The 27,684-nt window shown below is 34.4% G+C and overlaps 2 protein-coding genes and 1 long non-coding RNA gene across 6 annotated transcripts in view; 2 read left to right on the top strand and 1 right to left on the bottom strand.

The window, feature by feature from the left end:
• Positions 1–11,169, top strand: part of LOC129948428 (limbic system-associated membrane protein) — a gene marked incomplete at its 5' end in the record, with an annotated part of 32,694 nt that extends 21,525 nt beyond the window's left edge. The window contains 5 exons of the mRNA XM_056059434.1: positions 2,946–3,043; positions 9,952–10,450; positions 10,522–10,803; positions 10,895–10,966; positions 11,028–11,169. Of these exons, the coding sequence (XP_055915409.1) occupies positions 2,946–3,043; positions 9,952–10,450; positions 10,522–10,803; positions 10,895–10,966; positions 11,028–11,131 (1,055 nt within the window). The remainder of the gene's footprint in view (positions 1–2,945; positions 3,044–9,951; positions 10,451–10,521; positions 10,804–10,894; positions 10,967–11,027) is intronic.
• On the top strand, positions 3,715–8,547 carry LOC129939260 (uncharacterized). 2 transcript variants are annotated; one of them, XR_008780526.1, is made up of 3 exons: positions 3,715–4,750; positions 4,822–5,996; positions 6,053–8,547. It is a non-coding gene; the product is annotated as an uncharacterized LOC129939260 (long non-coding RNA). The 2 variants fall into 2 exon arrangements; XR_008780527.1 differs by having other exon boundaries at positions 4,822–6,223; positions 6,275–8,547.
• Positions 11,170–12,224: 1,055 nt separating the features above from the next.
• Positions 12,225–27,684, bottom strand: part of LOC129939253 (G protein-activated inward rectifier potassium channel 3) — a 35,048-nt gene continuing 19,588 nt past the window's right edge. For 2 of the 3 annotated variants that reach the window (XM_056047209.1, XM_056047210.1), the window contains 3 exons: positions 13,906–14,180; positions 13,003–13,785; positions 12,225–12,506 (listed from right to left, as the gene is read on the bottom strand). In XM_056047209.1, coding sequence (XP_055903184.1) covers positions 12,355–12,506; positions 13,003–13,785; positions 13,906–14,180 — 1,210 coding nt within the window. In that variant the 3' untranslated portion in view covers positions 12,225–12,354. Of the gene's footprint in view, positions 12,507–12,749; positions 12,934–13,002; positions 13,786–13,905; positions 14,181–27,684 lie in introns of all 3 variants that reach the window. The other variant, XR_008780525.1, reaches the window with a different exon arrangement.

Genomic DNA, 27,684 nt, shown 5'->3' with positions numbered 1-27,684 from the left:
TAATCAACTTTGCACAACTTGAAAGTTGACCGGCCATTTACATGCTTAAAATTAATTTGTATTAAGAAACTGTCAATTACTCTTCTGGATGAGCTTTTAATAGGTCATAGTTATTGTAATCGGTACGAATTTTCGGCTTTGAAAATGTTTACATTTCTGGATGTTTTAATTCAGTTTGAGATACCATTTCACGTTAGTCTTTATATCAAAAATTGTAAAGATAACGACTTTAAATACATTTAATTATAAAGAAAATAATAGAGAAAGATGTGGAAAGGACTTTAAAAACAAATTTTGGTTAACCCAAAATATCTCAAATACCAAACTTCATAGTATAATATATTTAAAACAAAATTAATTCACGTTTTTTTAGAAATCAAAAACTAAAAAAATGGGAGAATACCGTTTTTGATATTTATTACAATTTTGAGAAAATCGAAATGACAATTTTCTTTAAAAACATACAAACCTAAAAAAGAACATACAAAATCTTTTTAAAAATTAAACGAATTTTTTCTTATAAACAACGTTGATTTTTTAAACATTCGGAAAATTTTTATAAAAATCTAATAGTCAGTTTTTTAATCAATATTAAAATCTACACAAAACTCGAAATCACGTGAATAAAGGAAGGCATTGACTCAAAAATAGTTTCATTCTTTGTTGAATTTTGTAGTTAACGGAAGATAATACCAACTTACTTACTTAGTTAGGTCTTCAGACCTGTTAAGTCCGTTGGGAACACCTTTCGGGGCATAGGGCTTCTACTACTCGTACTCCTATACGATATCGTGTACGGTTTCCGGAGATGTGTTTCAGCTCCCTCCAGCTTTTGCCTAGTGACTCTGATTCCTCCTCGACTGCCCTGCGCCATGTGCTTCTTAGTCGTCCAGCTCTTCTTCCTTCTTGTGTGAGCGGATTCCACTGCATTGCTTGGCGTGCAATGCAGTCGTAACCTTTTCGAAGCGTATTTCCAATCCATTGACACTTACGCCTTAGTATTATAGTCTACAGGTGCCTGGCCTGTCCTTCTATGAAGGACCTCATTTGATATACGGTTTTTGCAGTAAATCCTTAGGATGTAACGAAGATTTGCAGGTTTGCAGGTTCCTTGTAAAGTAACCTTTCAAGTGCTGCACCCATTAAGAAGCACAGATTCGACTTTTGTGCGAAACAGTCGTAGCTTTGTTCTTAAGCTAATAGAGTTAAATAAATAAATAAATTGGGTGGCGCAACAGTCCATTGAGAACTAGGGCCTAGTGACTTACAACTCTCAACCATTCCTGTGTACGAGTAATGTAGTCAGGAATGGAGGGGACCTAAAGTTTATATGCCGAATCCGAACGGCTAATTTGAGAAAGCACTTTTTCATGACAAGAGTTACTCTTGGAGAATTTGTCAATTCCTCGCAAGAGGCAGTACAGTAAGACTTTAGATGGCAAAGGCAGGGATCGAACCCAAGACCTCCGGCATGACGATCCAATGCACTAATCATCATGCCACGGGTACTACTAAGCTTATAGGCAGATAACGTCTTATTCGGTTCCACCATGGATGCGGAGACGATACTTCCAAGGTATTGAAAGCTCTCCACTTTTTTCACCGGTTGCGAGGAAATATTTATTTGAGAGGATGGTCGGGTTCCGAGGCTGATCATTTTTGTTTTGTAGGAATTAATTTTCGGCCCCACAACTTTTGCTTCTCTCTACACACTTGTTGTCATTTGATGAAGATCCATGATCCTATGAGAGAGTAAGCAAACATCGTCCGCGTAATCCAAGTGCTTTAAATAGGACCCCTAAGTCCACTGGATACCTCCGCTACCTAAAAAAAGCCGCGCGCAGTATCAGTATATCGCTTTTCACCAACAAAATCGATATTGGCGACAGAAAACAGCCCTGTCTGACTCCGCCAAGGATTTCAAAATCATCTGACAACCTATCATCGTGCAGAACGTGACACTTGAATCCATCATAATGTTGCTTTAATATAAGCAATTAGTTTTTCTGGGATGCTTTTCCTGCGTAAAGCTAACCAGATTTACTCCCTGTTAACGCTATCAAAGATCGATGAACAGCAGGTGTAGTGGTGATCAATATTCAACGCACTGCTCAATAATGATCCGCAGGGTGTTGTTGTGATCAATACAGGAGGATCTAGCGTGGAATCCTGCTTGTTTGTCATCGAGTGTGGTCTCAAGGTGATCTCGGATGTGTTCCAGTATGATTTTTGCTACTATTTTGGCAAATTCCTCTCTATTTTTCGCACTTTGTTAGATCTCCTTTTTTGGAGTTTGACGATAATTTCCTTCCTTCACTCATCGGGGAAGGTTTCGGTGGTCCAGACTTCTTTTATGAGCGGATGAAGCAGTTTGCTTGATGACGTTGGCGTTGCTTGTAAAAACTCTGCGGGAATTCCATCAAGTCCTATTGTTTTATTGTTCTTAAGTGCTTCAATTGCGGAACGGAAGATAATGGTATTATAGAAATAAAATCTCTATTTTTTCAAAATTCTACTAAAATTGGTAAAAATTGCTTTTGCACTCACAATGTCTTGAACAAACACAAATATTGAACCCAAACTTATGCAAAATAGTGTTGGTAACTTTAAGTCAATTTGTGTTTGTGTTAAAACATGATACCTACAAAAATTGATGAGAAATGGGTTTTGACTCAATTATCATGAGAACAAATAAAGATATTGAATTCAAATGTTTTCATCTCACAGAAAATGTTGTTATAAATATTTTGTTTAACTTTAACAAAATCTATACAATCTCTTATACGTCTTCATTTGTGTACAGGCTTCTTCTTTATTGTCTCTTCGAACTTCCGATAAGTTTGCTTGTATAAGAGTTTTTTCTAAGTTCCATTCTTACTTTTGGTTGTAATATTTACGGATTTTGGAATTTTTATTTAACAATCTTTTCTTTTGTTTATTTTCAGCTGATCCGAAATTTAGTGCACCTATAACTAACGTTACAGTACCTGTTGGAAGAGATGCAATTCTAACGTGTTTGGTTCATGAGTTGGTGGCATATAAGGTAAAATTGTATTAAAATTAAAATTGATGTGATTCATTCGATTAGATTTTCTACAAATCTAAGAAAAAGTGAGCTAAGCTGAAAAGATGGCTTTCTGACGATATTGTTAAATAGCTTACTCTTAACAAACTCTTAGATTCTTTGATGAAGCCGCAATTTTTTATTTTTCTTGTTGTTTAACCGTTTACTTCTTAATCAAAATTGTACGTTGAAATAGGCATACACAACCTGCCGTAGTACTCGCAGAAATCTTCATTAGCTTATCCTTAACATAAATTTTAGACATACCGTGAATGTATAAAGACTGTTTTTTCATCTGCACATGCAAAATGTAGAATGTTTTAAAAAATTCTTTTTTTTTCCTCTCATTCTATTTCTATTCTATTAACAACTTTAAGACCAATGAGGACCGATATTACTTCTTGAATCCCTTAGTATTTGCCTAATGCTTGCACTGCATTTAAATTTTAAATATGTTAAGGGTAGGTATAACCCTTCTGTTTGCTCTAAACTTGCCATCTAGAAATGCACTCGGTTTAAATACAATATAAGAACAATGATATAGAATTTTTGAGGCATAAACTATAACTTGTGGTATATAATTTCTTTATTAAAATATAACTCTTATTTTAAAGACTACAAATCTAATTCGACTGGCTTGGGCGCGTCCGTTGAAAAGAATCGACGTTAGAATACAAATTTTTATGAGAGCGAGCCAAACAACCTTTTGTCTCGCTTCTATGTCTCAGGTTTCAGAGTTTCGCGCTCAGCGTGCGACATCTAGCTACGAAACTCTGAAACCTAAACATAAGGGGAATTACACATTATTAATGATAGTTGCCTTAATTTTATACTACAACTCGGCCAATCTGACAATTTGATCGCCCACGATTAAATTAAACAAACAAGTCTTAAGTTATAATCATGAGATGGTAGGTGTCGCCCTTAATCAACCGAACCTTCAGAGTCTCGATTCTTCCAAAGTCGAATATTTCGAGACTCGACAATGCCATCATATGGCAGCTGTGTGATTTGACAACCTTCGATATCGCGTATTACGTATCTATCATTAGGTAGAATTTTGTAAACAACGTATGGGCCTCTGAACTTTGGAACCAATTTCTTATTTACACCGGTTGTTGTATCTACATTTTTTATTACTACATAATCACCCTCATCGTATATACGTGCCGGGTTATTATGCTCATTAAAATATTTAATATTATATTCCTGAATCTTAGTGATTGCTTCTGAAGCCTTTTCTCTTGACAATTCAAGATTTCTTTCCAGTTGACTTAATTGTTTATCATCAAGAAATTCTGTTAATTTGTCGATTACTACTCCCCTTTGGTTAATACCAAATAACAATTGACTTGGTGTATTTTGAATAGCGCGATGTATAGTGTTATTTAGTCCGAATTCTATTTGTGTTAAAGTAACAACCCAATCTGAGTGCTCGATTGGTTCCGAAAGCTTAGCAAGCATGCCAGTTAATACCCTATTGACTCGCTCTACTTGACCATTGGCCTGTGGCGAATGAACTGCCACCTTAACATGATCTATATTCTGGTCTATAACAAATGAACTAAACTCTAGTGATGTAAAGCAGGTTCCCCTATCAGTAATTACTCTTGATGGCCTACTGTAATACTCAAAATATTTTCTTAGTGCTGCACATACTTCTTTTGAGCTTGTAGATACAACTGGGTATAATTTAGTGAACTTTGTAAATGCATCTATTACCACTAATATATGTTTTCTCTTTGACTTTATTGAAGGGAGAGGACCAAGATGATCCAAGTGTATTGTATGGAATGGAATGGGCTCCTTAGGAATATTGAACAAATTGCGTATATTAGATCGAACTGGTGCTGAGTGCATTATGCAACGGATACAATTTTTAATGTATTTTTCAACTTTTTCCTGAACATTCGGAAACCAATAGTGACGGCCAATTTGATCAGAGCTTTTTGTTACACCTAAATGCCCAATTTTCTCATGGATCATTCTTATAACATTAGTTTCCATTTCAGATGGGACATAGAATCGAAGTTTACCATTTTTATTTTTTTTGAAGACAATACCATCCTGAACTAAAAACGAATTATTATCTTTTAAATATAGTTTGTTTTTCATTTCCAAAATCTTTACATCTCGATTTTGGGCTGCTCTGAGTTGGAAATCAACATCCTCAGAGTCAATAACGGATATAACATTACATCTGCTTAAGGCATCAACATGATTCATATTGGCACCACTACGATGTTTGACCTTATAATCATAATCCTCCAGCTCTAAGGCCCATCGAGCAATTCTATGATTAACATTCTTTTTGTTCAGTGTCATTGTTAAAGAACTGCAATCAGTTACGATTGTAAAAGGAATACCTTGCAAATAAACACGGAACCGACGTAAAGCTGAAATTATGGCTAAAGTTTCCAATTCAAAACTATGGTATTTGGCCTCTTGATCAGTGGTGCTTTTAGAGAAGAATGCTACCGGATGTAATTTATCATCTTCTTGTCGTTGGAGTAGAACTGCACCATACCCTAATGAACTTGCATCGCAATGCAGTTCTGTTTCTTTCCTTGGACTATAGATTGCCAATACAGGTGGAGATGTTAACCGTTCCTTTAAAGTCTGAAAAACATCTTCGCATTCGGAAGTAAATCTAAAAGGAGTTTCAGCTTTTAATAAATTATAAAGAGGTCTTGCTATTCTTGAAAAGGATTCGACAAACCTGCGAAAGTATGAACAAAGTCCTAAAAATGAATGCAATTTCTTTCTGTCTTTAGGCACAGGATATTGAGCAATCGCTCGAATATGGGAATCACTAGGTTGGATGCCATGTTCCGTTACTTTAAACCCTAAGTAATCAAGTTTCGAATATGCAAAGCGACATTTTGACAAGTTGAGCTCCAACCCATTCTTCGCTACACAACATAAAATTTTAGTAAGTATCTCAAAATGTTCAGTAATAGTTTTACTAGCAATTAATATATCATCTAGGTAGACAACTATATCTCCTCTGTCTATAAATTCACGAAAAATTTGAATTATGAATCTCTGAAAAACACTGGGCGCATTCTTAAGGCCGAAAGGCATTTTAAGAAATTCCCATTGACCGTTCGGGGTTACGAAAGATGTTAATTGTGTTGAATCTGCTGCTACCTTTACCTGGTAAAACCCACTCTTAAGGTCTAATAAGGTCATAACCTTCTTCCCCTCCAGGTATTCAATGCAATCGTCTATCAATGGTATTGGATGAGGATCTCTTACTGTACGTTTGTTCAATGCTCGATAGTCTATACACATTCTGGTTTCACCAGATTTTTTCTTAACTAAAACTATTGGTGCAGCATACGGAGAACTACTTGGCTGAATAATTCGTTTTTCCAATAGGTCTTTTATTATTTCACTCACAGTACCTTTTTCTGAGACTGATAGCCTTCGCGGAGCAAAACAAACAGGAATATCAGATGTAAGTCTAATGTGCATCTCAAAATCCTTTGGTGAAACCATAGTTTTATCAAAATTCAAATAATTTTGAGATACTATATTTTTAATAGTTTTTGAAATGTCTAAACTAAGATTTGAATCAATATCTATATAATCTTTTCTATCCCATATAATCTCAAAAGCATGGCAGCCAAATAAATCACTATCTACCTCAACATTATTGTATTCTCTCTTCACATCAAGATCGTCTTTAAGCTTAATCCGATCATGATCAAATGTATTCAACTTGTCTTTGAAGCAATCACTAAGTTCTTTAGGTTGTATCTTTAATTCACCGGCTAATACGCTGCTCCCAAAAACATCATTTATGTTGTTCTTATAATGACTACACTCTGAAGGTTCGGTTTTTTCATCAGAATAAGTGCACATATACAATTGGTTAGAAAGAAAAACTTTATTCGAACAAATTTCATTTTGACACTGCTCAGAAGTTATATTAACTTTATTACAGTTCATGTTAAGTTTTATATTAAAGATTTCAAGGAGATCACGACCAATAAGTAAAGGTATAGGAGTTACTTCATCTGGAATAACCATAAGGGAAACAAGATTTAAATTATCTTTTATATTAATATAACAATTAATCGTACCGTACGTAAAGAGTTTAATGTTTCCTAATCCTTTAAATCTTGAATACGTTAATGATTCTTGAACGTTAATTTCTTCAGGCAGAACAGACTTTCGTATGAAACTAATCGGACTACCGGTATCCAAAAGAGAACAACAATCGATAAATTTTGTGCACTTATTCTTATTTGTCATAAAGGCGACACTCACCATCTGAACAGCATCCAAACTCTGAGTCAGCTCCTTGGTGTCATCATGTAGGGCATCCCGGTTCACGGCTCCAACTCTGGTCTTCACAATATAAGGGCAGTTTTTGTAAGTGTGCCCCTCGTCAGCACATTTGAAACAGGATCCAGCTGGTCGTTGCTCCTTTGGACATTTTGCTGCGATGTGCCCATACTTTGAGCAATTAAAACATCTCTTGGACTGCTCGTTGTTTGATGCTGAAGTTGAGGGAACCATATTTCCTCCAGAAGTTGTTGCCCTAGCAACCATAGTCCTCGGAACTCTTCTTTTTTCGTATCGTGGCAAGAGGTTTTTGAGCTCTACTATAGTTTTGGCGGCAAAAAGAATAGAGACATTTGCTGGTGAATCCCTCAAACCATCGATAATGAATTCGATCAACTCTGCCTCATCGATTTCAGCATGTGACCCAAGTTCTTGCATACATATGACATATCGAAGAAGTGGCTCGCCCTGACGACGTACTCTCTCACTCAGTTGACGATAGACCTGCTGTCTGCTCATCTTATGGTCGAATTCTTTGATAAGTATTTGCTTCAAAGAATCCCAGTTGTCAACGTAGACCGTGCGTAACAGCATTTTCGCAGTTCCCTGCATGAGACGGCGTGCAGACAAGTACTTGCATCGGTCATCGCATCCCAGCGAGTCGGTCACATCTTCGTAGTCAACTATCCATTTAGTGATGCTGTATGGATCGTCACCGTTGAATGCAGGAACAGCATTTTCGATGTCTGAGAAGTCCACTGCACGCCATGGTGCAACCGAAGATGTTGTGGGCGCTTCCATCTGGTCCAATTCTTTCCTTAGCTCAAGGATTTTTTTCCGACGCTCAAGTCTGGCCAGCTCTTGTTCTTCTTCCAAGTCTTGGACATCAGAAGCTGTATTACTGTGCCTGTTATCAGAAGCGGCCAGTGTTTCGGAAGTATTCTCTCCATTCGGAGATGCAGAAGGTGGAGTTTCCTCGGTTAGCTCAGCAGAAGGTGGAGTTTTCTCAGTTAACTCACCAGAAGGTTGTTGGGGTGCCACTGTAACTGTACTTTCATACAATGCCCGAAGTTGAGCTAGAGAAGCCGTGTCTGGCACATCTACTCCAGCGCTCTGAAGTGCTTCAACCAATTGTGCTTTGTTGAGTTTTGTCATAGCTGGCTTTAAATCCGCAAAAAGAGGTAATATACACAATAATTTAGTTTTCTTTTGGTGTATTACCCCACACCTGACGTTGTGGTATATAATTTCTTTATTAAAATATAACTCTTATTTTAAAGACTACAAATCTAATTCGACTGGCTTGGGCGCGTCCGTTGAAAAGAATCGACGTTAGAATACAAATTTTTATGAGAGCGAGCCAAACAACCTTTTGTCTCGCTTCTATGTCTCAGGTTTCAGAGTTTCGCGCTCAGCGTGCGACATCTAGCTACGAAACTCTGAAACCTAAACATAAGGGGAATTACACATTATTAATGATAGTTGCCTTAATTTTATACTACAAACTATTGGATCATATTTTCAATAGATTTTGATTAAAATAAACGAACTTGAAATTAACTTTAAATGTTTGGTAGAAGCAGTTTTTTTTTATTTTTTTGGGTTTAGTGCCAAATTTTACATTATTAGGAATAAAAACGAAAATATGGTTTTCTTGATATATGTACCTACATTCTTTTTGTTCAGCTATCGTGTTTTTCTCTAGAACTACAATCCAATACAATAACAACAAATATTGAGTATGTATTTAAAACGTTTTTCTATAAACTTCATCTCTGGTTTTTAAAGTTTTTTTTACAATTTGAAAAATATACTTAGCAGTATCAAAGAACCCAATATGAGTACTTTAAAGGAAGTAACAAATATTTAATTATATTAGTACTGATACTAAAAATCTACAGTTCTTATCTTACCTCAGTCATCTTTAACCATTATTTTAACTATTTAAAATATTTAACAATACTTTTTGCTCTAGTGAAATAGCCAGTTACATTTCTCCCCCTGAGCAATTCAACCGTAATACAAGCGCCTCTAAAAATGCTCATCAGTATACCATTGAGTCCAATTTTGTTGTCGTACTGTCAAGTATACAGATTAATTTTTTACCCGTACTACACGAATGTGGAATGCCTTAACACACTCTATGTTTACCTCTCATATTTGCATATAAAACCTATAATACTAACATCGTCTGTTATTATGAGGAGGTACCTAGTGGCTACGGTGACATCAGCTATTGCCATTTTGTACCTTCAACACCGACTTGAGATTAGGGCGAAAATAAGACAAAATAGCTCCATTATGATATTACAGATTTTATGCTCGCTATGTGTTTCGCATACAAAGCGTGCCAAAAACCTCATGAGTGCTCGTTTTTTATAACAAAAAAAGGTCAAATTTTCTTAATTGCCGTGAAAAGTTAGAAAGTTTTGTCATACAAAGAAAATTTGCATTTTACCACCAACTGGGTCTTTTGTGCACAGAGATTTTGACCACATACATATGTCAAACCTTCAAGAACCCCAATAAATTTGTAAGTTATGTTATTATTGTAAAAAGAATGTTTTTGTTTTGTTTTGATTATTTTTTCCCAGGTCGCCTGGCTTCGTGTGGATACCCAAACAATCCTCACAATTCAAAACCACGTTATTACGAAAAATCACCGCATCGGTATCAGTCATACCGAACATCGAATATGGCAGTTGCGTATCCGAGAAGTTAGTGAATCCGATCGCGGATGGTATATGTGCCAAATCAACACCGATCCTATGAAGAGTCAGGTCGGATATTTGGATGTAGTCGTTTCTCCAGATATTATAGACTATCAAACAAGCCATGATATTGCTGTGCAAGAGGGTCATAATGTGACTTTTGTATGCACTGCCTCTGGTCTTCCAACACCAGTGATAACATGGCGACGTGAAAAAGAGGCTCCGCTTATTACCACCACCGGTGGGAGAAAGATCTTCAGTGTAGAAGGACCGAATCTAACTATCTGTAATGTGAATCGTCATCATATGGGAGCATATCTTTGTATAGCATCAAATGGTGTCCCACCAACTGTTAGTAAAAGGGTTTTACTAATTGTCAACTGTGAGTATCAGCAATTATCACTCCTTTAAGGACTTTAAGAAAAGAATTAATATATTTTTTTTATTTTCAAGTTGCTCCAAAACTCTGGTCACGTTATGATAGAATTTACGCTGCAATCGGACAACGTGTGATCTTGGAATGCATTTCTGAATCACATCCTTTATCAATTAACTATTGGCTTAAAGATAAGGAATTCGTTCAGGGTGGAACTTATGAGCTCGATACTTTGGATAATGTGCATAAGATTGTAATGCGTCTCACTGTACGGCCGGCTAAAGTAAAAGAATTCGGTGAATACAAATGCGTTTCGAAGAATCTTTTTGGTGAAACTGAGAGGACAACATATTTATATCGTAAGTAAAAGCCGTATAGTCGGACTTAAAATAAACTTGGACCTTGGTAATGTAAACATAAATAACGGAAAATTAATTAATTTTTGTGCAGATAAATCGAAAATGAATTCAAATGAACTTAAAAGAACTAATCTAGAAGATAATGATTTTATACTTGTTGAAGGTATGTCTGCAAAAGTTTCCAACAAAGTTTTGAATTTTCTTTAATACTTCTTTTTTTTCAGATATCTTATCAAGAAATTCTGGGTTAGATCAAAAACTGCACATGATGGAAGGCTTTATTAACATAATTGCTATATTTCTTATTAATAATTCTAAATTACTGTAAAATAATGACGCTTGAAGAAAAAATTGAATAAAGTACAATAAAACCTTTAAATTTCTGTTTGAGCTCGCATTTTCTTTTTAATTTGAATTTCACCAAAGTCGGCTGTCGAAAGGCAGTCATAACATTTTGACGGATGGTAAGAAGACATTACTGCCCCGCTGAGTAGCATATATCAAACCACAGACCATGCTTGAATTTCGTAAACTAATGCTCGATACCTGAAGGAACATTTATAAGTATACGATAGGGTTTATAACTCATCAAATTTCCTTCATAATGTCAGAATTTCTTGAACATTGGAAACGTGTATATTCAATAGTTTAACTAGTAAAATTGGGCTGTCAATGTATTAGATTTGTGTTCGAAAAATTTATTTACAGGAATTTTCACTGCATCAGAACATTTTTCAAGGGTTAAACAGGAAATATTCCGAAAATTAAAAATCAATTTGCATGTTCAAGTAATCTTACATATTTGTCATGAAATTAACAGAACAAATAATATTAAAATGGCTGCGTTCATTCTCGTGTTGGATAGGGTATCTTGAATAGATGGATTTTAAGATACCTTGTTAAACGAGTTGGATAGCTGTATTAAGATACTTGTTAAAAAATAAAAAGAACTTTCAGCTTTTCACAAAAAGCAGAGAAACATTTAAGCTTCGAAGTCAAAATTGTTGTAAGATAAAACATTTAATGGATAATTCAACTGCTTCGTCGGACGATGATGAATTGATAGATGCGTAACAAATTAATAAATAAGAGATAACCTTAATCTGTAATCTATGTTAAATTTCCTCTTAGCTCAATTGAAATTCTATACGATTAATAATTTACTTACGAAATTTCCGGTTTTAATCGATTTACGTTTAATGGAAAACTATCCTAACAGAAACGAGGATCAATTTTCAAGTTTCTTGAAATTCAACCATGCGTTGAATCAGCTGTTGTGTCAGATACCTACATATAAAGTTTCACTTCCTCCATTTTTATTTTTATTTTGACAGCTGAAAACACCAATAAATTAACAATCGACTTGAAAAACAACAATTATATATGTATTTCTATAAGCTTATACTTCAACTATTTTGTAGTTTTTATATTGTATTCATTTAAATAAATGTAGTTATAACAAAAATGAGGTGAATTCAAAGCAATATAAAACATTTGTGCGTCTATTTAACAATTTCTTAATTATAAACTTAAATATTTAATCTAAATTTCTTAAAATTTCGGTCTTATTCCATTCAAATACATATCACATCGATATTGACTCTTTTCATTTGTTTTCCAAATAAATGATTTCCTCTTAATTTCGGCTGAACGAGGTTTTGAAATTATTAATGGATATTCTTTCATAAATTCCTTCCAGCTTTCTAAAATTATTGCAAAAAGAAATTATTTGTTTAATTTTTGAAATTCAAGTTTAGTCGGAACTTTCATGTTTTAAACCTCATGCACATTGAATACTTAGTTTGGTTAGTAAAAGTAAATTATTATGGACACATTCTTAATTAAATTTTGGTTAATTATCAGTTCTCATTAAAAGTTAGGATGCAATGAACCAAAACTAAGTTCATAAAGTGCATGAGATTTAAGAGATGAGAAGCAAAACTTACAAAACAAAAGACTACACTGGGACAGAAACAAAGACAACATTTTTTTAAATACTAACAATACAAAACAAAAACCACATCCATCCCAGGAAGACAAAAAGCAAGACATAAAGTAATCAACATCAAGCCGATGCAGAATGTTCAGATGGATTCAATGATAGCTGACGCAAGGTAAAAGTTGTTTTTTCTGACATATGTAAATAAAAGACACAAAAATGACGAAATCAAAGACAAGCAGTTGTTCTTCAGTTTTTACCAGGAGTCCTAAGGCCATCTTGAATTTTGTAGTATTCCCCTAGCTCTCGAGAGCTACACAACGGAGTGTCCACCTGTGTGGTCTCATTGAAACGCTGGTAGTCAATCTCGTATGCCTGTCGATCTTTGTTGTATACAACAACCGGATCAAAGCGATGTCCCCAAAGGATCTCCGTGTTCACGTAACTCGATCGAGCCTGTGTCGTCTGACCAGTCGATTCCACCGTGCCCTCGAGGATCACAACGATTTCGAATTTCTCCTGAATCAAGTCAGTGGCAGACATGTTGTATAGCGGCGAACTCTCATTAATTCTGTGCGTTATGACCATAGGCCAAATGAAGAAAATATCAGATCCACACTCATCGGTGCCAATTTCAAGTTCGGTGAAATGCTGACTCATCACCTCTCCCTCCTTTGTTGTTTTCGTGCGAATTAATTGAGCCCTTACATTGGCACCGATAATGTGACTCTTTCGCATATCACCTACTCGGAACATTAAAGCAAGTGTTCCATCTCGTTGGCAGATCACAGCGTTCTTTGAAAATAGCAGAGTCTGAGTCCTCTGCCGAGGTCGAGTCATCTTGGCGAAAACTATGCCGGCCATAAACGCCTGACTCATAACTCCATACATGGACTGGAAGCACATCATAAATACAGCTTCGGGGCATTCTTCATTCGTCGATCGTCCACCATAACCGATTGTGTGTTGGGTTTCAATTGAGAATAAAAAGCACGATGTGAAGGAATAAATGGCCGAGACGCAAGGCTGCCAACCGCTTTCCTCTAAAACAAAAAGAAAATATATTACAATTATAGCTACAGGTAAAGTTGTGAAGGACAAATGCTACCATCTAAGCCTTTAAGTTCTCTCTTATAGTTCTTCCATCCATAATTCAAACTCACCTTGATTGTCTGGCAAATGAAGTTCTTCGAAATCTCCATGTGTAAACATGATCAGCCACCAAATGACAGCAAACATACCCCACGATAACATGAAACTCAATGCAAACGCCAACAACGTCCACCTCCATTGACTGTCAACAAGAGTGGTAAAAATATCTTGCAGGAAGCGAATTCGTCGTTTGGCTAGATTTTTTTGCAAAACATTACATTCACCATTTTTGAGAACTGCTCTACGTCGAATTTTTCGCATACTTCCCGGACGGAAATTGCGACTCCTGAAAATAAAACAAAACTGAATTCGTTAGAATTAAGCTAATGGTACGAGATACGTAGAAGGAATATCTACCCTCATGTGTTATTTAATAACGACCAACTTTTTATCAAAGATATCAATTGGAATAAGAATTTTCCCTTGGGTTGCTTAGCTTTAACCTGGCCATAAGGCGCCAACTTTTGCAAAGTAAAAGTGAATTTTTGAGTTCTTTTACACTCTTAAAAAATCGTTTATATGATTAAAGTCTATTACCCAAAGATGACAAAAAACTAGGGCTGTCTATTTACGTATACCTTGGCTCTATTGGAAGGTTACCTGGCCTAAAGAGGTGGATTTGCGGAGTAAATATACCCTTATCTATTTATTATTTGAATTTAGTGTCAAGTAAAAGTTAATTTAACTCTCGTTCGAACAATATAGGGTTGCCTAATCAAATCCTGGCATAACCCAGAGTTTTAATTTTAAGTTTTAAAAATAATAGAAATGACATTTAAGCACTATTCATATGAGCACGACCAACGTATGAACGAATATTCGTCGATTTTGACATTTCTTTCACATGAGAGTTTTTAATTCGTCGCCAAACACCATTCACCACCGAAACCAAAACAAGAATAATTTTTTTAGGTTAAATACGCGCGATTATTTTATTCGTTGCAAGTGTCGATAATGTGGAACGCGAATAAAGTTTGACAAATCGTATCATCTGCAACTTTTTTACGAATAAATTTGTTTTCTTTAATTTATTAATATATGATATTGAAAAGTAAAAGTATGCATCATAAATCAAATAGAAACTATATTGCTATCGTTTTGTTAAGAGTTTTTGTGTGGAAATATCTCTTCAAAAGTATATAAACTAACATTTGTAATTCATTCTTCGTTCGTTGGTCGCGCTCATATGAATATTGCTTAACAGTATAAATTGCACTGCTCTGGCTTTAGAATTAGGGCCTACATTATGATTTGGACACCCAGCTTTCCACGCATTTACTGGGTGTGGCTACATGGCTGCATTTTATAGCAAAGGCAAATTAAACCCATCAAAATATTTTCTAAAAGGAAAGAAATACACGAAATTTTTTAACGAGTTACTAAGGAATTAAAGTTATCATAATCAGTAACCCCTGACCAGAAGATTCTGTTAAACAAGGTAATTTTTGTCGCAAGAAAATACGTCTTATACTAGCAGTCTACAATTTCGTTGGTCACAATTTTTTGACTTAACTATTTTATTTAGCCATATGTATAGTCTCTAATCTACGCCGATTATCCCAAAACAATTGTCCTCATGGAGAACAACGTTGCCAAGGCTGACTGGCAGTCTTATGCCACCGGTTGGGGCCGAAATACTGTATAGATCAAAATACTGTATCTCAAAATTCTGTAGGTATGTAAAAAACACTGCATGATCAAAATGCTGTATCTCAAAATTCTGTATTTAAAAATTATGTATATCAAAATTCTGTATTTCAAAATGCTGTAAATGTGGCTAAAAAATAAAAATCGTTTTGACAATGCTAAAAAGCGCGAAATACTGAATTTTGAAAACAAAATACCTTTTTTAAAGAAAACATCATTATAATTTTTCATTAGCGTAATGTTCTAATACGCTCCCTTCGATAATAACATATGTACCTATGATAATTTATAAGTCTCTGAAATAATAAAAACAAAAATAATATAAATAAATAATATCTTCTTTTTATTTTCTACTTCTTAGTTTTTTGTATCTCTCACACATTTGTACATGAATTGTTTCTATCATAATCAATTGCACCAAACTAATTGATCTGTCAAAGTATAATGATATCCAGTATTTTGACAATACAGCATTTTGAGACAGTATTTTAAATGGACAGTATTTTGAAATACATACATAATATTAACCAAACAGTATTATGAATATACAGTATCGCACAGTATCATACAGAATTTTGACCATACTGTGTTTTAGAATACAGAATTTGACCCGCTGCACTTATGACACAAATCAAATTTAAATAATAAAATGACAGGAGATTATCAATTTAAAAATAAAAGAACAGTATGGCAATACTTGTGTTTATAAAAGTAAAATGATAGTCAATATTTGCGGTCAATTCGGAATTTGTTTTTAATGTGTTGCTGAATTTTCACAAAAATTGCAAGGACCAAACAAGAATATATTTTTAATAAAATGTACTTATAATCATTATATTAAATTGTTTGAGATAATGACATAAATTATTTTTATTTGACGGGACTGTTATCAATACAAAGAGGTTAACTTGAAGTTTAGACCTAATTAAAATCGTTCTTAAGGGTTTAATATTCAGAAACATTTTCCTATTCCTTCGGTTTTTTAATTATATTATTTCTGCAAAATTTTGTTCAATGTTTTCAAAAACTGTTTCTTCCGCAAAGCATACAAGGTTTGGCTTTCTGTTGAGATCTATTTTTTGAACACATGAACTAAATATAAATTAAATCAAAAACTTATAACAAATAATTTATATTTCTTAATTTGTCAGCGTGTTCTATAATGAACACATTTTAAACAAAGGATAATGACTGCATGCATGCTGTTGTAATTTGTTTATAAACGTATCTGAAAATATATAAGGCAGGGCATGAGCAACAAAGCCCGGGTAGGAATCGGCTAAGGTTGATAAATGACAGTCAAAAATAGAAAATTTGAACTACGTAATTTGATAGTAAAATTGATACCTAAAAAGCTGTCTCAACATAAATGTGATAGTCATTTTCAAACTATTATATTTATTCCAAATAGAGCTACCAGACGCCTACACAAACGACGTTAAAAAACCTGTGACCAACAAAGCTTACGACATTCGAAAAAAGCAAGAAAAGTAAGAATTGTATTCAAACACAGCCAATTGGATTATTTCATTTAGATATCTTATAAGAATAAAATTAAAATTTCACTAAGGCAATTGAATCTGAAAATATTCAATTCAATTGAATTGAGTTGAATCAACTTACACAGACGGAACGAAAATGATAGTAAATTTGACTATCAAAAAAATCATAGTCAACTATCACCTTAGCCGATTAACCCTGCTATTACGAACTCTTACAGACTTGGGTAGATTAGTTTCTAAGATATCTAAGAATATTCTTAGGAGACTCGACAGATCAGGAGAACAAACTATTAACAGAGCCTTTCTCCCATCCAAAAGCCAAAAGATCTTTGTGTTTCTTTTCCTAATATTGAAATAATCAGATTGATTGAGAGATTTGATTAACATAGTATTTATATTTCTGGGAATACGCAAATATCTTGATACTTCGATATATAAACTTGCCAACTGGTAATTCTGCGTTTTTGTTAAATTTAAAATAAGGCTTAATAGACAATTCTTATACTCGAGCAAAGACATTCCACAATTGCTAATAAATTAGTGGTGAATTGATCCGAGCTTTCGATGTGTGCGCGGTTAATTTGTATGCAGCATTATTGATGTAACCGCGACTGACAGCCGAAGCTTAAGATCTTTCTACGAAGTGTGTTTGCTTTGAAGCATTGACTTTGAATTGTGATCGAGTTCAAGAATTTATAATTTAAGAAACGTTACTTAACTTTCAGAGATATCGATAAATTTTATTTAATGAAGTTGTCTAAAATAAAGTTCCAAAATCATCTTATACATAGACTTGATCTCTTCTCGTTTCTAAAAATAATATACATACATATGCCGTTCTCTTAAAGTGGTAATTTGGAAGTTTCTTATACTTTTCCCTGAAATCTAATCAAGAAATTTTCTTTCTTCTTTTCAGTCAATCATAACTTTCATGGACTAGAGGTTACAAGGGTTATTATTAGTACCCGAGGATTTCTCAACTTCATATCCGAAGTTTTCTACATAAACCAACTTTTACCGTGCCAGATGTTCGTTGGAAGAGAACACCTAATTTGGAAACTAGTCAATCTATACTTCTTCGGTTTTCATTCAAAATATTCCTGTAAGTATTCAAAACATTTGCATGCTCTTATATTTTGAATATTTTTTAGCATACTTTTAAGATCTATCTGCTTTAAACTGAGTTTTCAAAAATATAATGCAAACTTTGTGGCGACTTTGGACTTAAATTTTTAAATTATAAGGCATTAAATTTGTGTCTACTTATTTCTTATTTTTCTTATCGTCATCATCGGAAACAATCTTGAACTTTTCCAATGCAAAGGTCAAATAAATAATCTTCTAAGTGCGAGGGTGAAAAGTGCTAATGTTTTGCTTGCAAATTATACCTAAATTATACATTTTATTTTTGTTGGGAACGCGCTTAGCTCATGTACATAGATAGTTAGATACACAGGCTTGGACTTTTAGATGAATGGGTGAATGAGTGGGTGACTTGGATATGAGTATATTTCATTTTATTGTTTTAGCTGAAAGATGCGAGATCGTTTTTTATGATCTCGTTTGTCACACATGATTGTTGCGTAATTAATTTGATTAGAGCTGTTTTTTATTTTTTACTTCTTCTTTTTCCTATCTTCAAGTGAATATTTGAGACTTTGGTGTTGATTTATGATGATGATGTGCAGAGATAAATTGAAATAAAAAGTGCAGATAAGTTGAAGTGATTATTTTGTAGGTTGTTAAACAAATGGAATGGAAAGTCATCTTAAAGTAATCAGATAATTTTAAAAGCACTTGAAAGATAACCAAAAGGTTATGATAATTAAATTAAAATAATTATGACCAACATTATTTAATGTAACAAGGTCTAACCATAAATTGGTTCTTACGAAGATTATGAATTTGTGTCTTCTTGCGAAAAGATGTTGAGTAAAAAAAGGGACTTAATGTCCTCAAATTGTTCAATTTATCATATGGTCTTCGACTTTATATATAGTAATAACCAACAGTTTATAGGTCCGCAAAAAAGTTATTAAATCAAAACTTTCAACTGTTATCTTTGCCTTTGAACATTTTTAATAATGTCATTAAATTTCAGTGAATAAATGAGCTTGTTACAAATTATGATTTTGACGAAACTACTTACTTCCATGGCAAAAATTGAACTAGGGATGTTATTCAAACTACATCAGAATTTCAAAATTCAAGTAATCGATATAAATATCTTAAGAGCGTTTTCACTTAGTGCTACATAGCTACAACTATAGCTATCATTGGTTTTCATTATCATTGAAACCAACCATTGAAAATTTCGGTAAAAATAATTTCCATCAGGAAATTGAGTAATTTTAAATTGATAAGCATATATGTAGCAGTACCCTTGGCGTGATGGTTGGTGCGTTGGACTGTAATGCCAGAGGTCTTGGTTTCGATCTGCCTGCCTTTTTCTCGATTACTGCCTCTTGTGAGGAATTGACAAATTCTCCAAGAGTAATTCTATGAGTAAACTGTAGGTCCCCTCCATCCCTAACAACATTACTCGAAAACAAGAATGGTTGAGGTTGTAAGTCACTAGGCCCTGGTTCTCAAAGGTGGTGTTGCTCCACCTTATTCATTCAAGAATATCGTTTGCATTTCTATTCAAAAGGTAATGCATTAAAATATCCAATAAAGTTGTGACAGTGTCTTGGTTCCTCAAGTAGAGCTATTGGAAATTACTAAAACTTTTACAATTCTTAAATAAGATCAAGGCCAATCAACGGCGGATCCAGAGAGGGGGTCGTAGGGTTCATGACCCCACCTGGATGATATTTTATTTTATTTTCGTAGAAACTTCCTTGAATTAAAAACTATCGTATTGCTCTACTGGATATAACTCCAGGTATATTTTTAATTATTAATTTTAACTAAACAAAATTTGTATTTTCCTTCCTTAAAATTTGTTTGCTTAAAGTACCACTTTTAACTGAGGACTGGACCGACAACATAATATGAATCGAAAATTCAGCCTTTTTTCAATAACGCAACACAAATCTATCAACTTTTGACCAATGGACGATCCAGGGGGGGTATATATGAGCTAATAGCTTATACAGTTAAGGTTACATACAAATCAAAGATTTGTTAGTAATTTTTAGACATTTTTCAAAAAGTGGTTTGCTGTCAAAAACAATTAAAAATGTTGTTTCACTCAATTTAGAATTTGGAAAAACTTCAGTAATGCTTAAAACAATTATCATAAATACTTAGGTTCTTAAAAATAAACCTTGAATAAGAGATCGTCACATTGATATTAAGTTTCATTTTAATTCCTGAAATCGCCTTCAATTACATCTAAAACATTCGAGCTTTTAATTAAACATGACAAAATCCAAAAAGTGTGTCCTTCTTCTTTCTGCCTGTCTTTACATTTTTTTTTTTTCAAAAATGAATAGATAGATATTTTTCAAACTTTCTCTAAAGTTTTACAAAACTTGATATATCAGAAAGGGTTCACCATGTAAAATGTATAATTATAAACAACTGCAAACCAAAAATATTAAGACAAAATTTTAAAATTTTATATGTAAGTCATTTAAAAAAAAATCTAGGTTTTTTTTTGAGAAATAAAATGCTTTTAAAATTTTTGAGAAAAACTTTTTTATAAATCTTAAAATTTAATAAATAGTTTTAAACAGAATTTTTGGAATAAGCAAGTTGTAGCGACCCAATCCTACATTTTATTTTTTTCCACATTGATTTTTAAAAATAATTTTATAACTCAAGTTGTCACTTAAGACCTTGAAATGTGTAAATGTAAGGTTAAGATTCACATTATGTTTTTTGGCATTCTATATATAGTAAAGTAGAAAATTCTCAAGAAAGCCCATCGGCAGTAGCCAGATTATTGTATTTAAAAATTGGTACAACTGAAAGAAGGTCTGCCAGAATAATAATAAAAAAAAACACACAATTAGAAGAATGTTTTGAGAAAATCAAAAGTTAAAATTAACTTCGGAAAAAAAACTAACTAAAACTAATAAAATGGACCATTTTCAAGAAGAAATGGCAAGAAACATCTGGAAATTGAGATTCTATAAATTAATTTTAACAATTGCAACTTTGACATAAAATAAAAACTTTAAAAAGGGGATTTGTTCGTAACTACTACATTTACATGTGGTATTGAAGCCAACTTGAAGCTCATCTCAATTCTTTATATAACTAAATCAAGTTAAAATTACCTTGATTTGACTCGATTCCGGCCAAGGATCAGAGTCGATTCAAAATTTGTGAAGAAAAACCTGTGTGGAGAAGTTGGTTTTACAGATAATGCATTATGGTCTTTTTATTTGCATGTGTGTGTACAACAAAGTATAGTTTTGTTTTAATCAAATTAAAACAAAAAAATTGCATATAAAGTAGGTACGAGTAGCATATTCATATATATTGCTTGATTATCTTTTCTATTGTTTTATCTTGCAAAATAAGCCCAGTTAGTCCATTTTTATTAACAAAAGTAAATAATATCAACAGCAACACATTGATTTTCTTTCGCCAAGAGAAAAATGATTCCAAATGCACAACTACTCATCGAACACAGACATCGAGATACGAATGCATTATCAATCGTACCAACATTTAAGAATAAAATCACATAAGATCCATTCGAGACTCGTATAATTGTCAAAAACCCATCCATAGTAAGATTTTATCTTAACTTTATCGGTAGTATTCATACTGCGGATATTGCTTTTGTTATTCATGTAAAATTCTAGTATACTATTGATAGATTTTACAACAAAACACGGGTATGCAGTGGCTCCCACGACTAATCGGACACATATGTACATAAATTATAAATTTTTTCAATAAATGTTCCCAAAAAAATGGTAATGGAGAGTGTAAAACTTTAAAACCATTTATATGACATTTAAATACGCTTCTATTTTAAATAAGCCAAAATTAAATTTTAAGCCATTAACATTATTAAAAACAAAAGCACCTCTATAATTTAAAGAGTATCTTTTCGATTTAATGGCTTAATCAAGGCGTGCGTCGAGGTATAAAGACACAAGTTTTAAGCATACTTCAAACCATATTTTTACCATTTTAAACTTGAAGTTCTGATTTAAGGTCCTCAATGCTTCTACATTTTTACAATGTCCACGACTTTGCTGTACAATATGTGTGCTTTGAGTAGTTGTCCTAGTAGAAGATAAAATTGCCTTGTATTTTGGGGTTCTAAGTCATTACCTTGACAGTATCTATGTCAAGTAAAGCTGGTGGAAAAACTGAAGCTTTTACAATACTAAATTAAGTTCAAGACCAATTGTATCCTATCAACCACTACATTGTCTGCCACTTTATTTAAACTGGTACGGGAATTTCAAAACAGGGTGCAAGCTTGCATAGAAATTTTAGGGTCACAAATATCTGAATTGTAGTTTTTTATTAATTTTCCAAACTTAAAAAAAAACATATCGTTATAATATGTTCTGTAACAAACCTATAAAACTGTAGCTTTGGTCCTTGGGACGGTAAAAAGCGTGATTTTTGTGAATTTCAGGATAATCTCCGAAAAAGAGCAAGCCACACATAATCATCATATAATCTACAATTCTAATTCTAGACAACACCTTTTTATAATCAAATGATGCATATGGCAATCAAGTTGGTCTAGTAATGATATCAATAATTAAAGATAATTGATAGCACAGCTAAGTTCAACTTAAACTATTATTATATAGCGTGCCATTACGAAAATCCAAATAACATCAGGCGTTGAATTTATTACAAAAGAATCAATCAATTTCTAAACATACCATTGTATTATTCTCCCCTTTAAACTCTCTGCTTCCGGAACTTATATAATTCGATTCATATCATAAAGATAAATAAGAATAGAAAATTGAATTTAAGCCTCTACTATTGTCATAATGTGGTTGGCGTGTGGGATATTGCACTTGAATTTATTGAAGGAAATTGTTCAATTTTCTATAATCAAAAGGTGATCATGCAGGAACGTAGTCAACAATTATTTTACATAAAATATATATATTTTTCCTCAGATCTCTTCGAGCTTCTTAAAATATCGTTTGATGTACCTAAATAATTTGTGTTTAAATTTAACTTTTGTACCGGAGCCTCATCTTAAAGACCTTTTGATAATGATACAATTTCAAACAAGATAGTTTGCTTCTAAATATAGGGATCGAACATTCTGATAAAGTGAGTAGTGTACTTAAGTTATCCTGGATGATTTAATGCCTGGAATTGAAAATACGTAAATTTACGCCTGAATTCGTCAAATTAACATCAGTAATGCATCATGCAATACTTTGTCCACGGACTTGTCGAAATTTCTCTCTCTTTTTTTTTAGATCATTGCCCCTAGATTACTTTGATCAGATCGGTTACAGAGACGTTGTAAGCACATCCGATATTCGTTTTATTTTGTTTTAAATACAAAAACAAAATGCATGATAAAATTATGCTAATAAGCGCTCATTTGTGTCCTATTTTTGATAATAAATTACAAAATCACAACTATACAAATCGACCATAAACGTAATATTGGCATTGTAATTGTTGAATTAGAATGAAGTATAAAAAGCTTTAGGATGTGTTTGCACTGCGAGTATTATACGAGGTATAATGAGTTTTTTTTTTCATAGATATGAGAATTTTTTTAAGTAGGCGTAAGTCTGGGAAGCTGTATCATTGCACTCGCTGCTTAGGCGTAATTTAGCATTTAAAAAAATTAATATCTGTTTTATAAGTTAGGTCTCGGTTATGTGGAGATTGTTTATTTTTTACTTTCCTAATCTAGACATAGACAAATTTCTTACATAATCAATAAGTCTTATGAATATTTATACCTACCTATAGCTTTAGAGCAATTCAAATTTAAAACAAGTCGCACATTTGATTTGACGAGAAATATTTTAGCGTAGGGAATAAGAAATGTGATTTAGAACTTGGGCTTGTTGACTTACATTTATGTAATTAAACTATACCTACATGAAACGTGAGTAGGTTTAATTTTAGTTTATTTGCATCAATCTAAAGACTTGAAGTTATGATCTTTAAGCACTATATTGCTTTATAAATTTGTACTTGGAAAAGGTTTTGTGTAGCTAAAAATTTATAGCGAGTAGGTTCGTCTTGAGTGCAAGAAACACAGAAAGACTTGGAATTCTCAACAACATTTGGTATATCATTTGATAATCCTGAGTTCACTCTGTGTTTTGAATTATTCGCTGGTCTATGAACTGCTTTTTTTGCATTGGTATTTAAAGAAGCTAGCAATGATGTTTAAATGGTAGACATGTGCATTCAAGAGGGCACAAGCGTCCACAGGGTTTTTCTCAAAACCACCTAGGTCTATCAACTCCTACTCTCACCTCCCCGTGGTAAACATCGGGTGCCTAGTACCTCAACTGGAGATTGGGTTCTAACCACAGTGGAATGTTGTTGGGGGCAGCAAACGAGAGAGGGGGGAAATGTGTTTCCACTAACTGACCTCTCCTTATCCAGACGGCAACGGAAGAATTCCTGATATGGAATCAACGGTGGCGTCTACAGTTCCAGTAAGGTTGAACTACTTAGTGAACACCTTATAGGGCTTCTACGACTTATTCGGAGCCCAGGGCTATAAGGAGCGGTTTATCCGTCTTCATATCCTTGGAGTTATACTAAAGATCTGGCCCTCCAGGTTGGGGGCTGTGTCGTTGGGGTGACTTCCTGGCCATGTAAAAACATCATAGTTGCGAAGCACCAACAAGCGTCGGATACGTACGGATTTACTGTTGATAACCTAAGCAAGCGAATTAAGGACACCGAACTTCGGATATGCTCTTGGAATGTTAGGTCCCTTAACACAGACCACTTGCGGCCGAAGAATTAGCGGAGGCCCTAGACTGGTATAAATCAGACATCACCGCCATCCAGGAAATACGATGGGCCGGGCAAAAAGAGGATGATAAAATGCGACATTTTCCATGGCTACCGAGAAAACCAACAGTGCTTATTTGGATGCGGCTTTGTCATTGGAGCCAGACTTAGGCAAGAAGTCTTGAGCTATAGGTGCATCAACGAGCTCCTCATGGCCATCCGCATCAAGCCTAAATTCGGCAACATTAGCCTGATATGCGCACGCCCCCACAGAAGAGAAGGATGACAACACCAAAGATTTGTTCTTCGAGGTCTTACAGGTAGTCTTCGAGGTAGTCAGTACGCGTTTTCCACACATCAACATCCACAAAGGAACTTCTCCAGATCAATCTACCGTCAACCTGATTGACCGTATTGCGATCGACGCCGGATACGCTTCCAGTATCATGGATGTCCGAATTTTCCAAGGAGCTAATATCGACTCGGACCACTAGCTCGTTGTAGCCAAGGTACCACTACGGGTTACTAGACCCAAGGCAAAACCGGGAGATGCTGGAAGAAGGACCAACGTCGAACGGCTACAATCGCCGGAGATCGCCAAATCCTTTTTTCGACCGAGTTACAAGTAACCTCTGTCGATTTTCTCTGTCGCCAACACAATGAAGATGTTGAGAGGTTTAAAGCAGGAATGAAGTTCGAAAGTTTTATGAACAAGTGAAACGAAATGCACAGGTACATAAACCTAGCACCGAAGGCTGCAAAGTCGAAAGTGCAAACATCATAGTGGAACCGCAGTCAATGCTGAGGATATGGAAGAACCACTTCTTCAGACTGTATAACGGTGACGATGAACCGAATTCTGCTGTCAGGCAGGATGATCCATTCAACATAGACGACGAAACCCAGCAATCTCGTCTTCCCGACTTAGACGAAGTAAAGATTGCCATATCTAAGCTAAAGTCTAATAAAGCCGCTGGAGCGGATTACTTGAATGCCGAGCTCTTTAAAGAAGCTGGAGATAAGTTGGTCAGGAGCACGTACCAACTTGTCTGTTAGATATGGTCGGAAGAAAGCATGAACCTCAGTAGTTTTTGCTTGATCCTGACAATATGGAGACCCTCTAAACTGCACCAAATATAGAGGAATCAATCTACTACTCTACTTAACATCGCCTATAAAATCTTCTCTGCCGTAATATGTAAACGTCTAAAGCCCATCGTCAACAACCTGAAAGGTCCTTATCAGTGTGGTTTTAGACCAGGAAAGTCCACAGTCGATAAAATATTCACATTACGGCAGATCCTGGAAAAAACCCAAGAATACCAAATTGACACCCACCACCTTTTCATTGATTTCAAGGTCGCATATGACATCATCCATAGGGACGAGCTGTATAGAGCCATGTCTAGTTTTGGCATCCCTGCTAAACTCGTCCGTTTGTGCAGGATGACCATGGAGAATTCACGCTGCTCCATAAAGGTTGGAAACAACTTAACAGAACCTTTCGATGTCAAAAAAGGTTTAAGACAAGGTGATGGGCTGTCATGTGATCATCGGAAAAACTCAGCGTGATGTCAATGGGGCTTTTGTGAGTAACTTACGGTAGACGTAACTTTGAGGTAGTCAAGGACTTCGTCTACCTAGGCTCTGCTGTAAACGCAGAAAACAACACCAGGCTGTGATCAAAAGAAGAATAACTCTTGGTAACCGCTGTTTCTTTGGGTTAAGAAAGCAATTGAGTGGTAAAGTCCTCTCTCGAAAGACCAAAGTGTCGCTACTTGTATATAAGACCCTTATGATACCCATCCTTCTATACGGTGCAGAAGCATGAGGTATGACAAAAGCAGATGAAAGCACCTTAGGTCGTTTCGAGAGAAAAGTTCTTCGTGTGATCTATGGTCCCGTATGCATCGAAGGGGAGTGGAGGAGTAGATGGAACGATTAGCTGTACGGGCTGTACAACGAAAGTAAACTTAGCCAGAAGGGTAAAAGTCCAACGACTAAGATGGCTGGGTCACGAAGAGTGTATGGAAACCAATGCTCCGGCCCAGAAAGTCTTCGAATCTTTATTATTTCACTTCACTTCACTTGCAGTTCTGAAATTTTTTTTATCGATATCGATTTCTTTTTTCGAAATTTAAATGAATTAAATTTGCGTGTTCTACATTTCGACTTTTGCGATTTTAAAGTGATTTCAATTCGACTAGATTAAATCGTTGTGATTTCAACTCGACAGAAGTAATTGCAATGATAAAAAATGATGTTTAGCAAAAAACAAATGCAAATTCATTATCAAAATAATGAATAATGAATATTGAATATTGAAAAACATTTTTTTTTACGCATTATCTCCCGTCGAAGACGTGTTGATTACGTGGCCTCCAAAATCATACGATTTAATACGCTTGGAGTATTTTTTTATCGGGTTATAAAGTAGTCGAAAAGAAGCCTTTTGGCTGAAATTTATTCTAGCCATCCGCTATTAGCCATTTTTAAAACATAAAAAAGCTTGTTTTTAACATGAAACTTAATTCTTGGCCATAGCGTTTAATCAAATAAGTCTTATTTCTTCTTGAAAACCACTCTTTATTAATGCAAACACATACTGGCAACTTTACAATCGATATTCCAATGAGAGTTTATGGTTCTTTTTAAACTGATTTAATGATCTTATCCGTCTCCATCGTCGGTCCAACTTGTGGTGTTCCCAGTTTAACGTCAAGCTCAAGTTTTGGAGTTTTAACAAATAATCGTGAGTTAGAT

Source organism: Eupeodes corollae, chromosome 1, assembly GCF_945859685.1.
Source record: "Eupeodes corollae chromosome 1, idEupCoro1.1, whole genome shotgun sequence".
NCBI lineage: Eukaryota > Metazoa > Arthropoda > Insecta > Diptera > Syrphidae > Eupeodes > Eupeodes corollae.
This window is presented reverse-complemented; position numbering and strand designations above follow the sequence as displayed.